The sequence below is a fragment of the Mustela erminea genome, chromosome 19, assembly GCF_009829155.1.
Source record: "Mustela erminea isolate mMusErm1 chromosome 19, mMusErm1.Pri, whole genome shotgun sequence".
Taxonomy (NCBI): domain Eukaryota; kingdom Metazoa; phylum Chordata; class Mammalia; order Carnivora; family Mustelidae; genus Mustela; species Mustela erminea.
Genome location: NC_045632.1, coordinates 1,302,148 through 1,322,090, shown reverse-complemented (window position 1 = coordinate 1,322,090; position 19,943 = coordinate 1,302,148). Strand labels below are relative to the sequence as shown.

Here is a 19,943-nt window from a genome sequence, read left to right as displayed (position 1 = left end):
CCATTACTTTAATGTCCCGATGTTATTACGGGAACATATGAAATTGAAACAAATACTTATTGTGAACATTTGTTATTTCCATTTTAAAAACTGACTCTGAAAAACAATCTGAGGGGTTTGAAGCGGTGGGGGGTGGGAGGTTGGGGGAACCAGGTGGTGGGTTTTGGAGAGGGCACGGATTGCACGGAGCACTGGATGTGGTGCAAAAACAAGGAATACTGTTATGCTGAAAAAAAAAAAAAACAACCCTGCAGTATTATCAATGTGGTTTTCATCTTTTCATTGTCTGAATCTCATAATCATATGTTCCTAGTTTGATTTCCAGGTCACATTCTGCTATATACTCCTTTTCAAAAGATATGTATTGTCACCAAGCAAGAATAACATGTTAACTGTCATTTCTGTACAATTAATATATTTGATGAAACCACCAAATCCCCAATTTTTTCTATTATTTATTTCATGGGGATGAGGGAGAATATGGGAAGCTGACATGCTAAATGTCCTTCAAATCTGGCATAGCTTCTACCAGAGAAGTTTGATTTTTTTTAAATGCTACAATTAGAAGACAATCATATATAAGATCACACAGAAATGCAGAAAGTTGGTTGCTTCTTGGTCTTTTGGCTAAGATCAAATGTAGAAATGCAGAAATTTGAAAATCAATGATGAACTCAAAATTAAGAAAATTTTATCATTACTAAATCTGACACTTCTAATGTTACTTTGAACCCTTGCCTTAACACTGTTGAGAAAGTCCAGTTAGGCTATGTGCAATGGCCAGTTATTACAAAGTTAAAATTGTTTCAGTCTGCAATGAGAAAAGCCACAAGAGAGTTGAATTTCTACTGTACAAACCAATGGAACATGAGATCAAGACCCAGAAAATAACCAACCACAGAATAGAGGCCAAGGGTATGCCAGGAGCCAAATGCAATAGGATACTATCAAAATAATGCTGTGGAATGCAGTACTGTGCATTTCTGCATTTCAATTCCTATTTGTTTCTCTGAAAAAAAATTTTTTTTTTTGCTGGTTTCCTTTTACAGATACAATTTTTAAATATTGCATCTTCTCCCTTTATCACTACTTTCTGCCGTTTTCCAGAACTATGAGTCTTGGTGTGGACCTTCCTGGGCTGATTTTTGGAGTGTTCTCTGTGCCTCCTGGATCTGGGTATGTTTCCTTCCCCACAAAAAGGAAGTTTTCAGCTATTTCTTCATATAAACTTTTTGCTCCCTTTTCTCTCTCTTCTTCTGGGATCCCTTCAAAGCAAATGTTATTATGCTTAATGGAGTCAGAGTTCCCTAATTATTTGGATAAACTTCCCCGCTCATTTGCTCAGCTTGATAACTTTTCATTACTCTGTCTTGCAGATCATTAATCATTCCTCTGTGTCATCTAGCCTATTTATGCCATCAAGTGTTTATTTATTGTGTTCTTCATCTCTGATTGGGTCTTTTTAATCTCTGTGGTAGGATCTCACTGATGTCTTTCACTCTTCTCAAGTTCAGTGAGTATCTTTATGAACATTACTTTACATTCTCTTACATCTGCTTTGTCTTTTTCTGTGGTTTGGTCATTTTTCATTTGGGTGATATGCCAACTCTCCTCATTTTGTCTCTATTTTGGTGTCTTCTTCAAGTGTTATGTCTCTTGGCCCTTGGAGGTAATGGCCTCATGAATGAGTCTCTTGTTCCCTGGGAACTGTCACTTTAGGGCATGTCTCCTAAGTGTGTTGCCTATGCCTGCTGTTTTGTCCTGGCTGCCTTTTCCTTCAGTCTGGTCATCTGCAGAGGCTCCCTTTGCCTGTTGTGGGCAGTGTTTGGTCTTCAGCTGGCTGAGGCACATCTAATGTGGGTTGGTCTACATGTGAAGACACCTGCTGCCACTGCCACCTCGGGATGTGACATCCCATAAAACATGCAGGTCGGCAGATGAGGTGTTAGTGGAATTTGCTCTACTCTTCCAGGGGAAGGGGCCTGCAGTGCCAGGACCGAAGCAAGTGTGCCTGGGAAAGGCAGATCCACTGGACCACAGTGGGTAGGCCTCGGTGTAATCAAGTTAGGCAAGGAGTGTTGGTGCTGCTCCTTACCTAACTTGTAAGCAGGTGGCCATGTGTTTATGCTGGGGTGCCTGGGAGGGAAATGGGGCTTACCAACTCCTTTATTCCTGGAGGGGTGTCCCCATGATCTCTGCCTCTCCGGGCCATGCTCAGAGATGAATTAAGTCACTTTCTCTCTCGTGTGCCCCTGACGTTTTCAGACTGCTGATTCCTGGCTATATCTCCACTGGTTGGTTGCCATGCTCTTCTAGAGCCCAGCCCACAGAAACTGAAAATCCAGGCTTTAAGTCCCACTGGTTGTAAGAACTCATGGAATTTGTCTTTCCTGTGATAATGTGTTTTTTGCCTTCTCCCCACCACAGACAGACACAGTCTGTTTCACTCTCAAACTGCATCTTTGCCCTGCCTGCCTTCTTTGATATTGCCTCTTCTCTACCTTTAGCTCATCAGTTTTTTATGCCAGGCTTCAGGTCGATTTCTGGGTCACTTACACTGATGTGTTGTCTAGCTGTATCTATGAAAGGAGGCAAGCTTAGGGTCCTCCTACTCTGCCATCTTCCCTAAGTCTCTCTCTTCCCTTTGATTCATTTAACAAACAGGTACCAAGTGCACATACAGAGTGCTACTCAATGTTTATTATATAAATTCAGCAGCAAATAAACTTCTTGCCCTCATGAAGATTATATTCCAGGAGACATCAATTTTAATATCCATTAGAGTTTGATTAAGTGCTTAAGGAAAGATTATTTCAACAGCCTGTTTCTTGAGTGATAACTTCAACTGCTAAGGCCTTAACTAAAGCCCTCACTGCACCATTTGTGTGATCTTAAGATCACTGAGATCTATTCAGCTATGGATAAAACATTCACTTTACTGTTTTCCTATGAGACTGGATGAAATTTATCACCAGCATGGATTCTGTGATGAATTTTAACATATGAACTTGAACTGAACTGCTTACCACATATCTTACACTTGTAAGGTTTCTCCCCTGTGTGAACTCTCTGATGAGATTTTAGATGTCCAGACTGACTGAAGACCTTACCACACACATTACATTTGTATGGTTTCTCTCCAGTGTGGACTCTCTGATGAACTTTAAGATTTGAGGTCCTAGTGAAGTGCTTACCACATGCCCTACAGGTGTATGGGTTCTCTCCCATATGCACACTCTGGTGCACATCAAGATCCAAGCTTGTCTTGTAGCCCTTCCCACACTCCTCACATTTGTATGGTTTTTCTCTGGTGTGGACTTTCTGATGAGCTTGCAGGCATGATTTCTGACCAAATCCCTTCCCACACTCTTCGCATTTGAATGGTTTTTCTCCACTGTGGACTCGCTGATGTGTCAAAAGAGGGGAGACCCATCTGAAGCTCTTCCCACATTCTTTACAATGATAGGGTTTCTCCTCTGTGTGGAACCTCCGGTGGTAATAAAGATGTGTCCTAGAAGCGAAGCTCTTTCCACATTCCTCACATTTGTGTGGCTTCTGTCCCATGTGGACTTTCTTATGGATACGAAGACGTGAACGCCAAGTATAGGACTTCCCACAATCCTCACATCTGTATGGTTTTTCTCCTGTGTGGACTACACAATGACTATTAAGTGCTGATCTACGACGAAAGCTCTTACCACAGATATCACACTTAAATGGCTTCTCCCCAGTGTGGATTCTCTGATGGTCCTGAAGATGACAAGCATTAATGAAGGCCTTCCCGCATCCCTTACACTTATAAAGTTTCTCTCCCGAGTGTAACCTGCAATGATTACTAAGTTCTGATTTACGACTGAAGCCTTTCCCACATTCTTCACATTTGAATGGCTTCCCTATGGTGTGGACTTTCTGATGAGTTTGCAGATGTGAGCTCTGACTGAATTCCTTACCACATTCATCACACCGATACTGCCTCTCTCCCAGGTGAACTCTCTGATGAATACGAAGTGCTGAGCTATAAAAGAAGCATTTCCCACACTCACGACATGTATGAGACTTCGCTCGTGAGTTTAACTGTTGAAGATCACAGTTGGAGATATCACTGAAGAATTTTTTACACCCATTTCCTTGGTAAGTTTTCTGGCCTGAGTGAGTTATAGGCAGTCCTGCCCCAACCTGGCCAGGTAAATCATGTTGTTTGTAGAACTGAGAACTCTTTATCATGGAGTCTTGATACCGGGCTAAGTCTTTAGCAATCTGTTGCCAGATTTGCCAGGAGGAAAGTTCTTCATGTGGTTCTGCTTTAGCAATAGTCTCCATCTCATGTTGGACTTTGTCTCCTAAAATGACAAAGAATGCAGATGTGGACAAATGAAAGCTTTGTTCAGTGTCTTCAACCATTTAGCAGCTGGCAAAGAGCATGGGACTTTAATGAATCCAGAACAGAATCCCTACATCCTTCTAGTGTATATCATGCCTACACAAACCAAGAGGTAGTCCAGTAGGCTCCTATGCACTAAGCATCAATGAAACAAATTTAGAATCACTCCAAGCCTCATATGTGATATACAAATTAGAAATCAAAAACTTAATAACAAAAATGACCATGATACAGGTTAATTTTGCTGTTTCTATTGAATTTCATAAATCAGTGTAAACACTTATTATAAAAACAAAACAAAACAAAACCCTCCATGCCCAGGATGGCTTGAACTCACCACCCTGAAATCGAGACCTGAGCTGATACGGAATCAGACACAACTAACTGAGCACGGAAATAAACTCTTAAATAGTAAATTATGGGGCAAGTAAATTATATACACAGTGAAGGCCTTTGTCCTTAACATGTGGGAGACAGTTCTAAGCCCCTGGCATGTCATGCCTCAAAGGAGTGCCGCAGGGTCTTTAATCACATTAGACTGTTTAACAATATGATTTAGGGATGAGGCGGACCACACCAGAAACACCAAGACTATGATTTTAGGTGGGGCTTTCAATCACCTGGTGGTATGAACCAAAGGACTGAGAAAAACCATATGAAACCATTCAGTCTATTCTCGTCAAATGACAGAGCTCCAATAATTACTCTGGACACAGGATCAGGTGAGTTTCCCTAATTGGAAACATCCTGGGTATAACTGTTCACCTTCATTTTGCAAAGTAACATAATAACACACCCCTGACCCAACTGAAAGAAACCAAAGAAAACTCTGCATCTGGCACTTCTCTAAACTCCCTCTCAAGTACTTTTTTTCTTGCTTGAGTGTAAGGTGTATCCTTCCCTGTAATAAACGCCAGCTGTGAGTAAAACAGTATTCATGAATTCTACCAGTCCCTTTAGAAAATTATTTAATCTGAAGGTAATTTTGGGATCCTCTCAAACCTGTAGTTGGTGTTGAGTGCCAGGGGTCCATGTAAACTTTCCCTCTAAACTTTGTAGTTGCTTAAACAATTTGCAATCCTATGTATCAAGCACCCAGAACTTGGTGCTGTATATTCTAAGTATTTCTTAGCTATATATTCTAAGTATTTCTGCAAATTCTATACAATGTGTGTAATTCATCTCATTTTCCTGTGTCAATACACACAGAAACTTAATTAGGATATCTGAAATTTACATTTTATTAATTTTTTCCAGAGAGAGAAATAAGAAAGCAAGAGCACAAGCAGGGGGAACTGCAGGCAGAGGGAGAAGCAGGCTCTCTGCTGAGCAAGGAGCCCAATGCAGGACTCGATCCCAGGATGCTGGGATCATGACCCGAGCTGAAATTAAAAAGGGAGAGGAAACTGCAGTTTTCCTGTGAAGTCAGAATACCCACAAGGAGGTCGGTGTTCCTGATAAAAGAATCAAAGGTGACAAGAACCAGGACGGGTAAAAAGACCACATGAAGTTTATGAACTGGTTTCTTCTGAGGCTTCTGGAGTCTCTCATTCAAAACAGAGTGTGAGAAATCTTTGAATGTAGATAAATTAGGCTTTTACCACAGTCTTTCTAATTGAAAACTGCAGCCTTTTAGTCAGCTGTAAAATAAACTTAAAATCATGCAATAAGCATTTAGGAAAAAGGGACAGTAACTATCTGAGCGTCATTACTGACAGAAGTGGAGCGACTCCATGAATTGTCTTACACAGTCATCCATATAAATCTACATACGTGTGATTTTTTTTTTTTTTTTTTTTAGATTTTGTTTATTTATTTGACAGAGAGAGTGAGCGAGAGAGATAGAGATCAAGCACCAGTAGGGGGAATGGCAGGCCAGGGAGAAGCAGGCTCCCCACTGAGCAAGGGGTCTGATGTGGGGCTCGATCCCAGGATCCTGGGATCATGACCTGAGCCAAAGGCTGACGCTTAACTGACTGAGCTACCCAGGCTCCCAGATATTTCTTTTGGATACACTGAAAGAAGTATTTCCTAGTAGGGCTTGTGTTCTAAAAGGTCTGAAAACTTATTTCAGGAACTCAGCAAGTCTTTCATTAAACTATTTGTTCAAATGTAAAGAAGTTCTAAGGATAAAAACTTGGAAAATTACCAATAGGTGAGTGTGTACCTCTTGGTAGATACTAGTTTATGATTGTATTTAACTATCCCTTTAAAATAGTTTTCTTTGGGGCACCTGGTGGCTCAGTCAATTAAGCTTCTGCCTTTGGGTCAGGTCAACCCTGGGATCAAGTCCTGCATCAGGCTCCCTGCTCAGCGGGGAGCCTGCTTCTCCCTCTTCCTCTGTGCCTCTGCCTGCTTTTGCACACACACACACTCTCTCTCAAATACATAAATAAAAATCTTAAAAAAAAAATAGCAGAGGACTTTAACACCTCACTTACATCAATGGACACATCATCTAAACAGAAAATAAACAAGGAAACAATGGCTTTGAATGACTCACTGGGACAGATGGATTTAACAGACATACTAAGGTAAAAAAAAAAAAAAACAAAAAAACCCAGACATTACACATTCTTTCAAGTGTACATGGAACACTGTCCAGAACAGATCACATATTAGGCCACAAAACAAGCATCAAAAAATTAAAAAGATCAAAGTCATACAATGCATCGTTTCTGAGCACGATGATATGAAACTAGAGGTCAACCACAAGAGAAAAATCTGGAAAGACCACAAATACATGCATGTTAAGTAACATGCTAGTACATAATTAATGGACCAACTAAGAAATACAAGAAGAAATAAAAAGTACATGGATATAAATGAAAACACAACAGTCCAAAACCTTTGGGATGTAGAAAAAGTGGTTCATTTTTAAAAAGATTTTATTTATTTATTTATTTGAGAGAGAGAGAGAGAGAGAGAGAGCAAGCACAAGCAGCGGGGAGGGGCAGAAGTTAAGGGAGAAGCAGGCTCCCCACTCAGCAGGGAGCCCCATGTGGGACTCAATCCCAGGTTGCTGGAATGACCATCTGAGCCAAAGGCACATGCTTAACCGACTGAGCCACCCATATGCCCAGATAAAGCAGTTCTAAGAGGGAAGTTTAATAGCACTACAGGCTGACCTCAAGAAGAAAAATCTCAAACAACCTAACTTTATACCTAAAGGACCTAGAAAAGGAACAACAAACAAAACCTAAAACCAGCAGAAGAAAGTAAGTGATAAAGATTAGAGCAGAAATAAATGATATAGAAACAACAGATTAATGAAATCAAGAATGGATTCTTTGGGAAAAAAAATCATTAAAACTAATTAAGCTCTAGCTAGACTTATGAGGAGAAAAAGAGAAAGGACTCAAGTAAATACAATCACGAATGACAGAAGAGAAATAACCAACCACAGAAATACAAATAATTACAAGAGAGTATTATGAAAAACTACATGCCAACAAATTGGACAGTTTAGGAGAAAATGGATAAATCCCTAGGAACATATAACCTACCAAAACTGAAAAAGGAAGAAATAGAACATTCGAATAGACCAATTATCAGCAAAAAAATTGAATCAGTGACCTAAAAAGCCCCAACAAATGAAAGTCCAGCACCAAATGGCTTCACAGAATTCTGCCAAACCATACTATCCCAAAAAATAGAAAAGGGAAGAAAACTTCCAAATTCACTCTATGAGGACAGTATTACCCTGACACCAAAACCAGATAAACACACCACCAAAAAAAAAAAAAAAGAAAAAAAAGAGAGAGAGAGAGAACTACCACAGGTCACTATCTTTGATGAACAGAGATGCAAAAATCCTAAACAAAATACTAGCAAATCCGACAACATATTAAATAAATCATTCACCACAATCAAGTGGGATTTATTCTGGGGTTGCCACGGTGGTTCAATATTTGCAAATCATTCAACATGGTACATCACATCAATAAGAGAAAGGGTAAGAACCATATCGTTGTTTGAATAGATGTGGAAAAAGCATTTGGCAAAGTACAACATCCACTCATGGTAAAAACCCTCAACAAAGTAGGTTCAAAGGCAACATAAAGGCCATATGTGAAAAACCCACAGGTAACATCATCCACAAAGGGAAAAACCTGAGAGCTTTTTCCTCTACAGTCAGAATAAGACAGGAGGGGCGCCTGGGTGGCTCAGTGGGTTAAAGCCTCTGCCTTCGGATCAGGTCATGGTCCCAGGGTTCTGGGCTCTCTGCTCTGCAGGGACCCTGCTTCCTCCCCTCTCTCTCTGCCTGCCTCTCTGCCTACTTGTGATCTCTCTCTCTCTGTCAAATAAATAAATAAAATCTTACCAAAAAAAAAAAAAATAAGACAGACAGGAATATCCACTCCCACCACTGTTATTTAACATTGTACTGGAAGTCCTAGCTTCAGGAAGTAACAAAAAGAAATAAAAGGCATCCAAATTCGTAAGGAAGAAGTAAAACATTTGCCATTTCCAGATGACATGATACTATATATAGAAAACCTGAACGTCTCCACCAAAAAACTGTTAGAACTGATATTAATTAAATTTACTGAATTAAATTAATTCAGTAAAGTCATAGGATACAAAATCAATGTACAGAAATGTGTTGTGTTTCTACACACCAATAATGAAGCGGCAGAATCAGAAATTAAGGAATCAATCCCATTTACAATTGCACCAAAAATAATGAGATTAAATAAATAAATAAATTAATTAATTAAATAATGAGATAAAATAAATAAAGCTAACCGAAGAGGTGAAAGACCTGTACTCTGAAAACTATAAAACATTGATAAAAGAAACTGAAGATGATGCAAAGAAATGGAAAGACATTCCATGCTCACAGATTGGGAGAACAAATATTGTTAAAGTGTCTATATTGCCCAAAGCAATCTACACATTTAATGCAACCCCTTTCAAAATACCTGTCAGAATGGCTAAAATAAAAAATACAAGAAACAAGTGCCGGCAAGGATGTGGAGAAAAAGGAACCCTATCGCACTGCTGGTAGGAATGCAAACTGGTGCAGTCATTGTGGAAAATAGTATGGAGGTTCCTGAAAAAGTTAAAAATACAACTATACTACCACCCAGCAACCGCAGTATTGGGTATTTACCCAAAGAATAGTAAAACACTGATTCAAAGGGATACAGGCATCCCTGGAAGCAGCCCACGTGTCCATAGATCGAGGAACAGATAAAGAAGATGTGGTGGATAGATATATACAATGGAGTATTATTCTTCCACCAAAAAGAATGAAATCTTACCATTTGCAAGGACATGAATGGATTTAGAGAGTATAACGTTAAGTAAAGTAAGTCAGAGAAAGACAAGTACCATATGAATTCACTCATACAAAGAACTGAAGAAAGACGACAAATGAGCAAAGGGGAAAAAAAACCAAAAAGAGACAAACCAAGAAACTACAGAGAACTTACAGTGACCAGAGGGGAGGTGGGTGTGTGTGTGTGAAATGCGTGATGGGGACTAAGGAGGGCCTTTGTGATGAGCACTGAGTGATGTACAGAAGTGCTGAATCACGATACTGTACACCTGAAACTACTGTAACACTGTACGTTAACTAACTAGAATTAAAACGTTTAAAAAAAAAAAATATTTTTCTTCCCAGAAACAACTACAGAAGGAAAGCCACAGGGAAAGGATGTTCTGTGGTGTGGGCACACACAGCCACACTCCAAGTCATCTAAAGAAGAAGAAATTATATAGGCAGCCATTTGAGGACAAGTAACATTCTTCAAAATCTTCAATTCACTCTGGTTTATGGTCACTTATTAGTGATTGCCATGACGCATGGAATGGTGAAAAGAAAGACTATGTCCTGTTTTCTCACAAGGCTTCTGGGCTGCTTCTTTGAAAACAGGGTGGGAAAACTTGGCACATAGATCACCTGGTCTTTTTTGCATCCGTTTTTTCAAGGTGCAAACTAAAGACTTTTAGTGAGCTGTGAAATAAATTTAAAAGCCTGTAATAACAGAGACCTGTACCTCTGGGGCTAATAATATATTATATGTTAATTTAAAAAATTATAAAAAAATAAAAATAAAAGCCTATACTAAGCATTCAGAAAAATTAACTGTTCTACATCACCAACAGCAAGAAATACAGTTAAATGCTCCTATCCATGAATTCATTTGCAAAGTCAATAAATAGTTATAGGTATCTGCTGCATGCGTCTGCTGGCCTAGGCACTGAGGACACATCAATAATCAAAACAAATAAAATTCTCCTCCTGCAGATTATACCCACTGGGGAGAGAGAAGTGAGAGGTAAACAAAAGCATGTGAGACACAACAGAAGGCAAGAGGAGTGACATAAGCATTGTATTTTACACAGAATGTTAGAAGGCCTGCGTCATGCATGGTATTAAAACCCAGCAAAGACCTGGACAAGGAAGAGAAGAACCAGTAAGATTTTTGGTGAAAGAATATTCCTGGCAGAATGAAGAAGTAAAGGAGCCCGAGGGAGAAGCTTCTGTAACAGACTTAATAATGGTTCCAGAAAGATGTCCATGTCTAATCCCCAGAACCTGTGAACATGTTATGTTATATTAATTGGGTTGCAGAGGCAATGAAAGGTGCTAATCAGCTGATCAGAAAAACAGATAGAACATTCTGGACTGTCTGGGAGGAAGCAATGTCATCGTAACGGTCTGGAAAGGTAGGAGACAAGAAGGAATGCAGCCTTGTAGACACCTTGGTATTATCCCAGTGAGACGTGTCAGAGCTCATACCTGAACGACAAAAATACACTAAAACTTTATTGCTTAGTCTGCTATATTCATAGTAATTTGATAAGGCAGCAATAGGCGATGTACAGTATCCTTGGCAGGTTTGAGTAACAGCAGGGAGAACAACACGGGTGGAAAAATGGAGCGAGAGGGGCACCTGGCTGGCTGCAACTCTTGATCTTGAGGTCGTAAGTTCAAGCCCCATGGTGGTTGTAGAGATAACTTAAAAACAAAACAAAACAAAACAAAAAAAACCTTGAAAGAAAAATAAAAATGGAATAAGAGAGAGAGGACAGAAGATGTATTCAAACAAAAGGGACTGGGGATGCAGAGCAGACTCTGGAGGACTCCAGGAGCCACTTTAAGTGGTTTTAACTGGAAGGCAGGGGGAAAAAAAGAAGCCATAATGGATTTTTTTTTTTTTAAAGATTTTATTTATTTATTTGAGAGACAGAGAGACGGAGCACAAGTGGTGGCGGTGGGGGTGGGCAGAGGGAGAGGGAGAAGCAGACTCCCGGCTGAGCAGGGAGACCAACATGGGGCTCAATCCCAGGACACTGAGACCATGACCTGAGATGCAGACGCTTAACTGACTGAGCCACCCAGGCGCCCAGCCATAATGGATTATGACCAGAGGAATGTCAATGTCAATTGCATTACCTAAGGATCCCTTTGGCTACTCTGTGAAAACAGATGTAGGATGGGAAGGGTGGGAGCAGGACAACCCACACAGAGGCTGTTGTGATAACCCAGAAAGAGGTTTGGCAATTTAGAACAAGGTGATCGAAATAAGCACGGAGAAATGTCAGACTGGAGAGTTGCCTCCAAGACTCATGGTTACCTGGTTCTTACCTGAAATGCCTTTTCTTTGGGTTGCTAACTTCATCATCCCAAACTTTTCTTCTCTTACCAAGTGGACTCCATCTCGTTTGAATGGTTGATGCCCTGGGAGTGCACAAAGTCATATGCTTGAAGTCAACACGTTCTAGATAAGATTCACTGGAAAATGGGGTTCCTACTTCCTATTCTTCAAACAACCAGAAGCAATGTTTTTCACACATTTGTTTTCATGACCCACTGGAGGACATATCATTTGCCAAGTCTCCTACATGTATATAGAATCAGTTAGGAAGTAATTACTCGTCTTTGATTTTTTTTGGAAGAGTGTGAGGAGGATTGCTACTATCTAATTTGTTTATTTCATTAAAAGCTGCTAACATATTTCATTAAAAGCTGCTAATAGAGCTGTATACTATCCATTTACATTTCTTCAACAAAATAAAGATCTACCTGTTGGTAAAAAAAAACAATGCTCTCTTTGAGTCCCACATATATTAGGGAAGTCAGATCCCCAAACTCAGAGAACCAGTTCAAGGGCCCCAAAACCTTGAAAACCCAAGGATACGAAGCCATTCTTGGAACTAACATTCAGTTACACAGGGCTCGTGTCCTCACCCACAGAGACCAGGTTCCCGAAGTTCTCCAGCATCACATCTCGGTACAGCTTCCTCTGGGAGGGGTCCAGCAGCCCCAGCTCCTCCTCGGTGAAGACCACTGCCACATCCTTGAATGTCACCATCTCCTACAACACCAAGCACGTGTTGTCTCAATCTTACAACCAACCTTCACTGAGAGGGACAGCACAGAGGGATATATCTTCTTATATATAAGAAGGCAACCAAGATGTCACTTAGGTGGTAAGTGGATAAACTGTATATCCAGACCAGAGTATAATTTAAGGATTAAAAAAAAAAAAAAAAGAGCTATCAAAAAAGACATGGAGTTACCTTAAATTCATATGACTAAGTTAAAGAAGTCAATCTGAAAGGCTATATACTGTTTGAATCCAACCATATGACATTCTGGAAAAGGCTAAACTATGGAGACTACAAACTGTGGAGTCTAAAAGATCAGTAGTTGGCAAGGGTTTGGGGAAGGGAAGGATAAGCAGGTGGAACACTGAGGGTTTTTAAGGCAATGAAAGTACTATGTAGGGTACTATAATGGTGGGGCCACATCATTACAAAGTTGTCCAAACCAATAGAAAAAAACATCAAGAGTGAATCCTACAGTAATCTATGGACTCTGTGTGATAATGATGCACGGAGAGAGGTTCACCCACTCTAACAAGTGTATTCCTCTGATGGTGGAGGTTGACAATGGGAGAGTTTGTGGGTGTGTGGGGGCAGGGTGGGAAATCTCTGTACTTTCTGGATTTGACTGTGAATGTTAAACTGCCCTAAAAAATGAAGTCTGTGTATATGCACATACACACAAACCTGAAGTTATACGTTACTTTGAAAAAACTAATACATGATGGAATAAAAGTAGATCAGTTAAGTGACATGTAGGGTATGACTCGGACATAAGACAGACAGAAGCCTGCTCTTCCTGTGTGAAAATCTCCGAGATTTGCATTAAAGCGGCAGTTAGAGCCTACTGTGCTGTGCAGTATTTGAATATTTTTTTTTTTAGAGAGATTTTATTTTATTTTAAAAAAATTTTTATTTTTGGGGCGCCTGGGTGGCTCAGTGGATTGGGCCGCTGCCTTCGGCTCGGGTCATGATCCCAGGGTCCTGGGATCGAGTCCCGCATCGGGCTCTCTGCTCGACGGGGGGCCTGCTTCTCTCTCTCTCTCTCTGCCTGCCTCTCTGTCTACTGTGACCTCTCTCTGTCAAATAAATGAATAGAATCTTAAAAAAAAAAAAAAAATTCTTTAAAAAAATTTTTATTTTTTATTGACATATAACGTATTATTAGCCCCTGGGTTCAGGTCTGTGAATTGCCAGGTTTACACTTCACAGCACTCACCATAGCACATACCCTCCCCAATGTCCACCACCCTCTCCCTCCCTCCCACCCCTGCAACCAACCCTCCGTTTGTTTTGTGAGATTAAGAGTCTATGTGCCGTATTTGAATATTCTATCTACAAAACTCTAATGCTGCATATGTCAAATATACTTTTTCATTATTGAGCTCCTGGTACACTGAGGAGAAAAAACAGGTAGCTTATTTGGAGAAGTGATTCTTTTTTTTTGCAGAAAAAGACTGCAGGTAGGAAAATTATCACCTCAGTATTGCTTCAAACAGACTCCTAAGCCACCTAAGCAGCAGGTAGTTAAAAATTAAAAATCATATCAATTTAATAGAAATGTGATATAACCACAAATAACAAATGTTCTATAATGTTAAATGAAGAAGCACGAGTCAATATTAGATATATATCATGAATATTAATAAATGTGAATATACACGAGAAAGAGTACAAGAAAATAAAAAATAGTTATGTGTCAGTGGTAAAGCAAGCAGGAAAACTGGGCATTCCTATTAATTAGTCCACATTTAGTTTTACTTTTTTATATATATTTTAATTTTTTTATTATATTCAATTAGCCAACATATACTATATCATTAGTTTTTGATGCACTGCTCAATGATTCACTAGGTGTGTATAACACCCAGTGCTCATCATGCACCTTTTTTTTTAAATAAAATGAATAATGACAAAATAAGACAAATGCTAAAAACAAATACAGAATAAACAGGTCATTTAGCCTGGTGTTCTCCCTGAGCCACCCCAAGAAATGAAAAAAATATGTAAAAAAAAAATTTTTTTTTGAGAGAGAGAGAAAGCGAGCTGTAGGGAGGAGCAGAGAAGGAAAGAGAGAATCCTAAGGAGGCTCCTGGCTGAGCACATGTCCAAAGCAGGGCTCAATCTCAGGACCCTGAGATCATGACCTGAGCTGAAATCAAAGAGTTGAACACTTAGCCAACCAAGCCACTCAGGTGCCCCAACATGTAACATTTTGAGTAGTGAAATGGAATTTTAACAGCAAGAAAGGCAAGCCATATGCACCTTGAATGTGGTCATTTTTTTCTTCCTACTTCTGGAGAGGTACAGATTCCCAGAATACGGAGTCCTGGCAAGGCAGAGGTGTGCCTGGTCGTGTCTGGAAAGGCAGAAAAGGACATGAATAGGTGCCCAGGGATGATGCTCGCCTACATGAATGTTTACTGTGAATTAGCCAAGGAGCCCCTTCCTTCCGGTGGCTGCTGCTGTCCACAGCGCGAGAAGCCAGTCATGGAGTGGCTACTTCATTCCTACACAACACACACACTGTTGCTGTGTGTTGCCTTGTGCTATCTTGTGGCTCTCAAGGTAGCAGTTCAGATGCTGATATGATGGAAACTGAGACAACATAATGAGTCGAGCAAGAATTATCTCTCTGGGGCAACGATATCTGGGCTCAAATCCTACCTCCGCCTCTCACTAATGTTTATCATCTTGGGCAAATTAATAACATCTCTTTTCCTCAATTTTGCCATCTGTACAACTGGGACAATAATATTTCTAACTTTTCTAACTCATGGAACTGTTGAGAGCTGGACAACACTCTGAATACACTCAGGGTTTCTCATTTTTGTAGCTCTGGTTAAAAAAAAAAAAAAAAAAGATGACACTCTGCAGTATGGAATTGCTCTTATACATGTGATTTCTACCAAAAGACATCGCAGGGACCTGACTGAACCTCTGACAAACCAGTCAACTCTGCCACATTGTCTAATTTTTAAATTGCTGTGGACAGCCACTTTCCCAAACAATAACGACATTGGTTTCTAGTATCTATTAAGAAACACAAGATTCTAGGGGCGGGGTGGATGGGGACAGTATGATGAAGCCAATCTGGAAGTTTTGGCAGTTTATCAAAAAGTTAAACCAGAAGCTACCAGTCAGCCAATCAATTCTACTCCTTGGTATCCACCCAAGAGAAATGAAAACCTATCTCCAAACAAAAATGAGTACTTCATGTATTTATAACACTGTTATTTACAGGAACCCCAGACTAGAAACCAAGATGTCCACCCATGGGTGAATGGACAAAGGGTGGTATGTCCACACCGAAATACTAATGGGCAATAAAAAGGAATAAAATTATGATGTGTACAACAAGGATGAACCTTTAACAGAAGTGAACGAAGCCAGTCACAAAAGACCACATCTTGTATGATGCCATTTAAATAAAGGGTTCATAATATAGAGACAGAAAAGAAGTTAGTGGTTGTCTGGAGTTGTTGAGAACACGGATTAACTACAAATGGTAACAAGGGGTCTTACTATAAGAATGAAAATGCTCTAAAATTGAATTACGGTGACAGCTGCACCACTCAATGTTACAAAAAGCACTCAACTGCACACATGCAAAGGGAAAATTTTGAGATATAAAACAGAGCATGGTCTGATAAGCAACATCTCATTTAAATTAACAAACCTGGACTCAGAGTCTGTATAGAATGTATATTTGAAGGAATGAAAAAAGAAGCAGGAGGAAAGCAGATGGTGATCTATACAACAGAAAGCCCGCTAATAAAACATGTCTGCCCACAGGAAACTTAAATCACAAAAATCAACAGTGACTTCGGTGGTAAAATGGCACAGAGCTCTCCTTCGCTAAGTGAACAAAACTGGCATCACCAATATAAAAACCAAAATATGTCCTTCAGCTCCTGTTATGCTGACTAAAAAGGCCACCTCACCAGCTCCGTGGAATTGCTGCCAACAACACATAATCCGCAAACTGTGAAGTCTATCACATAAAATTCAAAAGATGGACTTTCTCTGATATTTCTTGCCTCCACATCATGAACAAAAACATCACGAACAAAATAATGGAGGAGGAGGAATCGTTTTGGATTAAAGGACACAACAGAAAACAGGACAGCAAAAGGCAGCCCACAAAAATGGCTTTAATCAGGGGGAAACAGAAAGGATAAAAGGATTTTAAATGAAATTTAAATGAAAAACAGAACACATTTAAATATGGACTGAGGGTCAGATAACAGCAGATTAACAATGTAATTTTCTGACTTTGATCTAGATACTGTGATTATAGAAGAGATTATCCTGATTCCTAGAAAGTAAACACTGTTTAAAGGAAAAACACAGGACTAAAATGGCATCACTTAGGCCAAGTCACCCACCAGGGCTTAGCGCCTAACCTAACTGCCATTTCAATCTCCCCCCAGAAACACAGTCTTAACCAGTCACTCAGGAATTTCCTGATAAGCACCTAAGAAGTTATTCTAACACCCAGGCCTTCTCCATGCCTTCAAGATGAGGTAATCTGCATAAGATCCTTTCCTTTTCCCTCCAAGGGAAAGTGACCTTGCCTAAAACAATCCTTTCTTTCCTCTTGCTAATAATTTCCCTGCCCCATCCTCCTTCCTACAAAAACCTTCCATTTTGTACAACTCCTGAGAGCTGCCTTCTACTTGCTTTATGGGATGCTGCCCAGTTTATGAATCATTTAATAAAGTCAATTAAGTCTTGAAATTTACTCAATTTTTGTTAACAATGCAAACATTTAGGGAAAAAGAAGTATTGTCTACAGCACAATCTCTAATTCTTTGGGGGGGAAAAAGAGATGTGTGAAGGAAAAAAATGCAAGAACAGTTGACAGCTGGCAGCAGCGAGGCCTTGGTGTTTTCAACTCATAAAAACTGCAAGAATATCAACAATTTTCAGACATAACTACTTATCGACAACAGTGCAACAAGAAATGGTCTTTTTTGAGATAAAGGCCAAGGAAAGAAAGGAGGCTCTGAAATACCATAATTCTGTCTTTGTCCCTGAGAAATCGGATAATCTGTCCCCACCCCGCCCCTCCTCCTTTCCAGCTGGAAACGGTTTGGGAGGGTTAACCTTCAAAATAAAACTGCCAGTTGTATATAGCAAAACCATGGGCAAGTCCACAGAATAAAGGAGAGGAACCCTCCTTTACAGGGGAAAGGGAGAAATTGAGAATGCTGTCCTAAACACAAAAGTCCAAAGGAGTGAACTGCAGCTTGGAAGTATAGTGGCTCTTCACTGGCTGAGTTTTGACAATTTCTCATTGGCTGGGCGGATGCAGGGGCAGGAAAGCCGTTCTTCCTCCCTCTGGATAGTAACTTAAGAGCTAAAATAGTATCAAGTGGTCTCTTCCAAGTGGGTCCACAACTGGCAAGAGTTAGGGTAGGGCAGGAGGGCTTTCCCCTGCCAGCCTGTGACTCCACTCTAAAGCTGATTTGCTTTTATTAACTTTCACAGGAGTAACCTCAGAAGGGGTTCGGGACGATCAGGCTTCCTAGAGGGATCAAAAAGAAGTGCCAGGACCCCTTGCAGCCACGATACTGGTGGCCGTCTGGTTACTGAGAACTTAACAAAATTCAAGAGTCTAATACCAAGAGACCACTATTCACCACGGGGCAGGAACTGTCCTTAAGATTTTTATTCCTACCATCTCGTTTGAGTCTCAAAACACTGGATTATAGGAAGGTAGGATGTCACCCCAATTTTACAGAAAACATCAACTATAAACACACACACACACACACACACACACACGCCCCCACTAGAGCCAAGGAAATTTAAGTAAGTGGTCCAATGTTCAACCGCGCGAAAAGGGCTGAGCGAGGGAAAGGTGTGCGGCCTGGGGAGCCCCTCCACCAGGCCATACGCGGCTCAACCGCCCCAAACGCCAAGAGGGTTCCTGGAGGGGAACGTCACTCCAGCCCTCGAGCCCCCTCTCGCGCGCGGAGCTCTTAACCCAAAACAGTGACCAGTGGTACTGGCACCCGGGGAAGTTCAGGAGGGTTCCCAATCCAGAACCCACTCACCATTGCCACAGGAAAGCCCGCAACGGAACACGCAACAACCGGGCCACCTGAACGGAAGTGCCTGAGACCGTCCCGCCCCCAGGCTGCGCCGGAGCTCTACTACCCAGAATTCCTCTTTCCCGGCCGCCTTGCGGAAGTAGCCGAGTCTCTACCTAACTGACGGACTACATTTCCCAGAAAGCCGGAGAACACTGTCCCCTTTCCCATCCTCCTTGGCCGGAAGTGCTTGCGATTTTTGGGAGACGGGGTACTACGGTTTCCACAATGGTAATGGGGCTAAGTTCGTGTTGTCCAGTTCTTGGGCGATAACGTGCATTCCCACACTGGGTCTAGAGTTTACCTTTCAGGAGTCCGGCATCAGAAAATATTGTTATTTAAGCTGCTATTAGTTTTGTCTCTACAGTAACAGTCAACCTAACTTATATATGATTGGAAAGTTTTGTTCAAGCTGCAGTGATGAACTTAAGATCCTCAGAAGAATTCAGATCTGGGTGCCTGGGTAGCTTAGTCCTTGGGCGTTGGCTCAGGTCATGATCCCAGGGTCCTCGGGTAGAGACCATCTGGCTCTCTGCTCAGCAGGAAGCTGGCTTCTCCCTCTCCCACTCACCCTGCTTGTGTCTCCTCTCTTGCTGTGTCTCTTTTTGTCAAATTGAAAGACCCTAGAGGACCCGCACCCAAGGACGCACTCACAGACCACTGGATGCAATAAGCAAGAGGATTTTATTCGGGCATGCTCGGACTCCCAGGGACACTTGACCACGAGATCCGCGAGGGATGGGTCAGTGTCTGAGAGCCCCGATCTGTTTCGGGAGTCCCTTAATATAGAATTTTACAGTCCATTACATCAAAGCCCTCACTTTTCTAGCCAGTAATTTCAAAGCATTACAGCAAGGCCTACACACAGGTAGCCAATCCTTTAAAACCAACCATACATTCTGGCCAGTCACCGTTCAGGTAGTGTACAGTAGAGGGTACGTGTTGAATTGCACGTTTCTAACCTTTATCTGTATACGTGCTGAACCGCACGTCTCCAGCTAGCATATGTGCTGAACCATACGTCTCCAGCTAGCGTAGGTGCTGAACCGCACGTCTCCGGCCTTGGTACGGGAGACAACCCTCATCAATTTTACTTAGTAGTAGGGGACATTCTTAACAGGGGA

At 41.0% G+C, this 19,943-nt stretch overlaps 2 protein-coding genes across 7 annotated transcripts in view; both read right to left on the bottom strand.

Annotated features, from left to right (window-relative positions):
* LOC116580330 (zinc finger protein 45-like) overlaps window positions 1-19,943 on the bottom strand; it is an 82,238-nt gene that overhangs the window by 23,508 nt on the left and 38,787 nt on the right. The gene's annotated exons all lie outside the window — the stretch shown is intronic.
* Window positions 1,021-19,943, bottom strand: part of LOC116580333 (zinc finger protein 234-like) — a 46,288-nt gene continuing 27,365 nt past the window's right edge. Inside the window, exons 1-5 of one of the 4 annotated variants that reach the window (XM_032326603.1) lie at window positions 18,784-18,871; window positions 14,987-15,080; window positions 12,585-12,711; window positions 11,982-12,074; window positions 1,021-4,340 (exon numbers count right to left, since the gene is read on the bottom strand). In XM_032326603.1, the coding sequence (XP_032182494.1) occupies window positions 2,947-4,340; window positions 11,982-12,074; window positions 12,585-12,711; window positions 14,987-15,001 (1,629 nt within the window). In that variant the 5' untranslated portion in view covers window positions 15,002-15,080; window positions 18,784-18,871 and the 3' untranslated portion in view covers window positions 1,021-2,946. Of the gene's footprint in view, window positions 4,341-11,981; window positions 12,075-12,555; window positions 12,712-14,986; window positions 15,081-18,783; window positions 18,872-19,943 lie in introns of those variants that run through there. The other 3 variants (XM_032326604.1, XM_032326601.1, XM_032326605.1) reach the window with 3 other exon arrangements.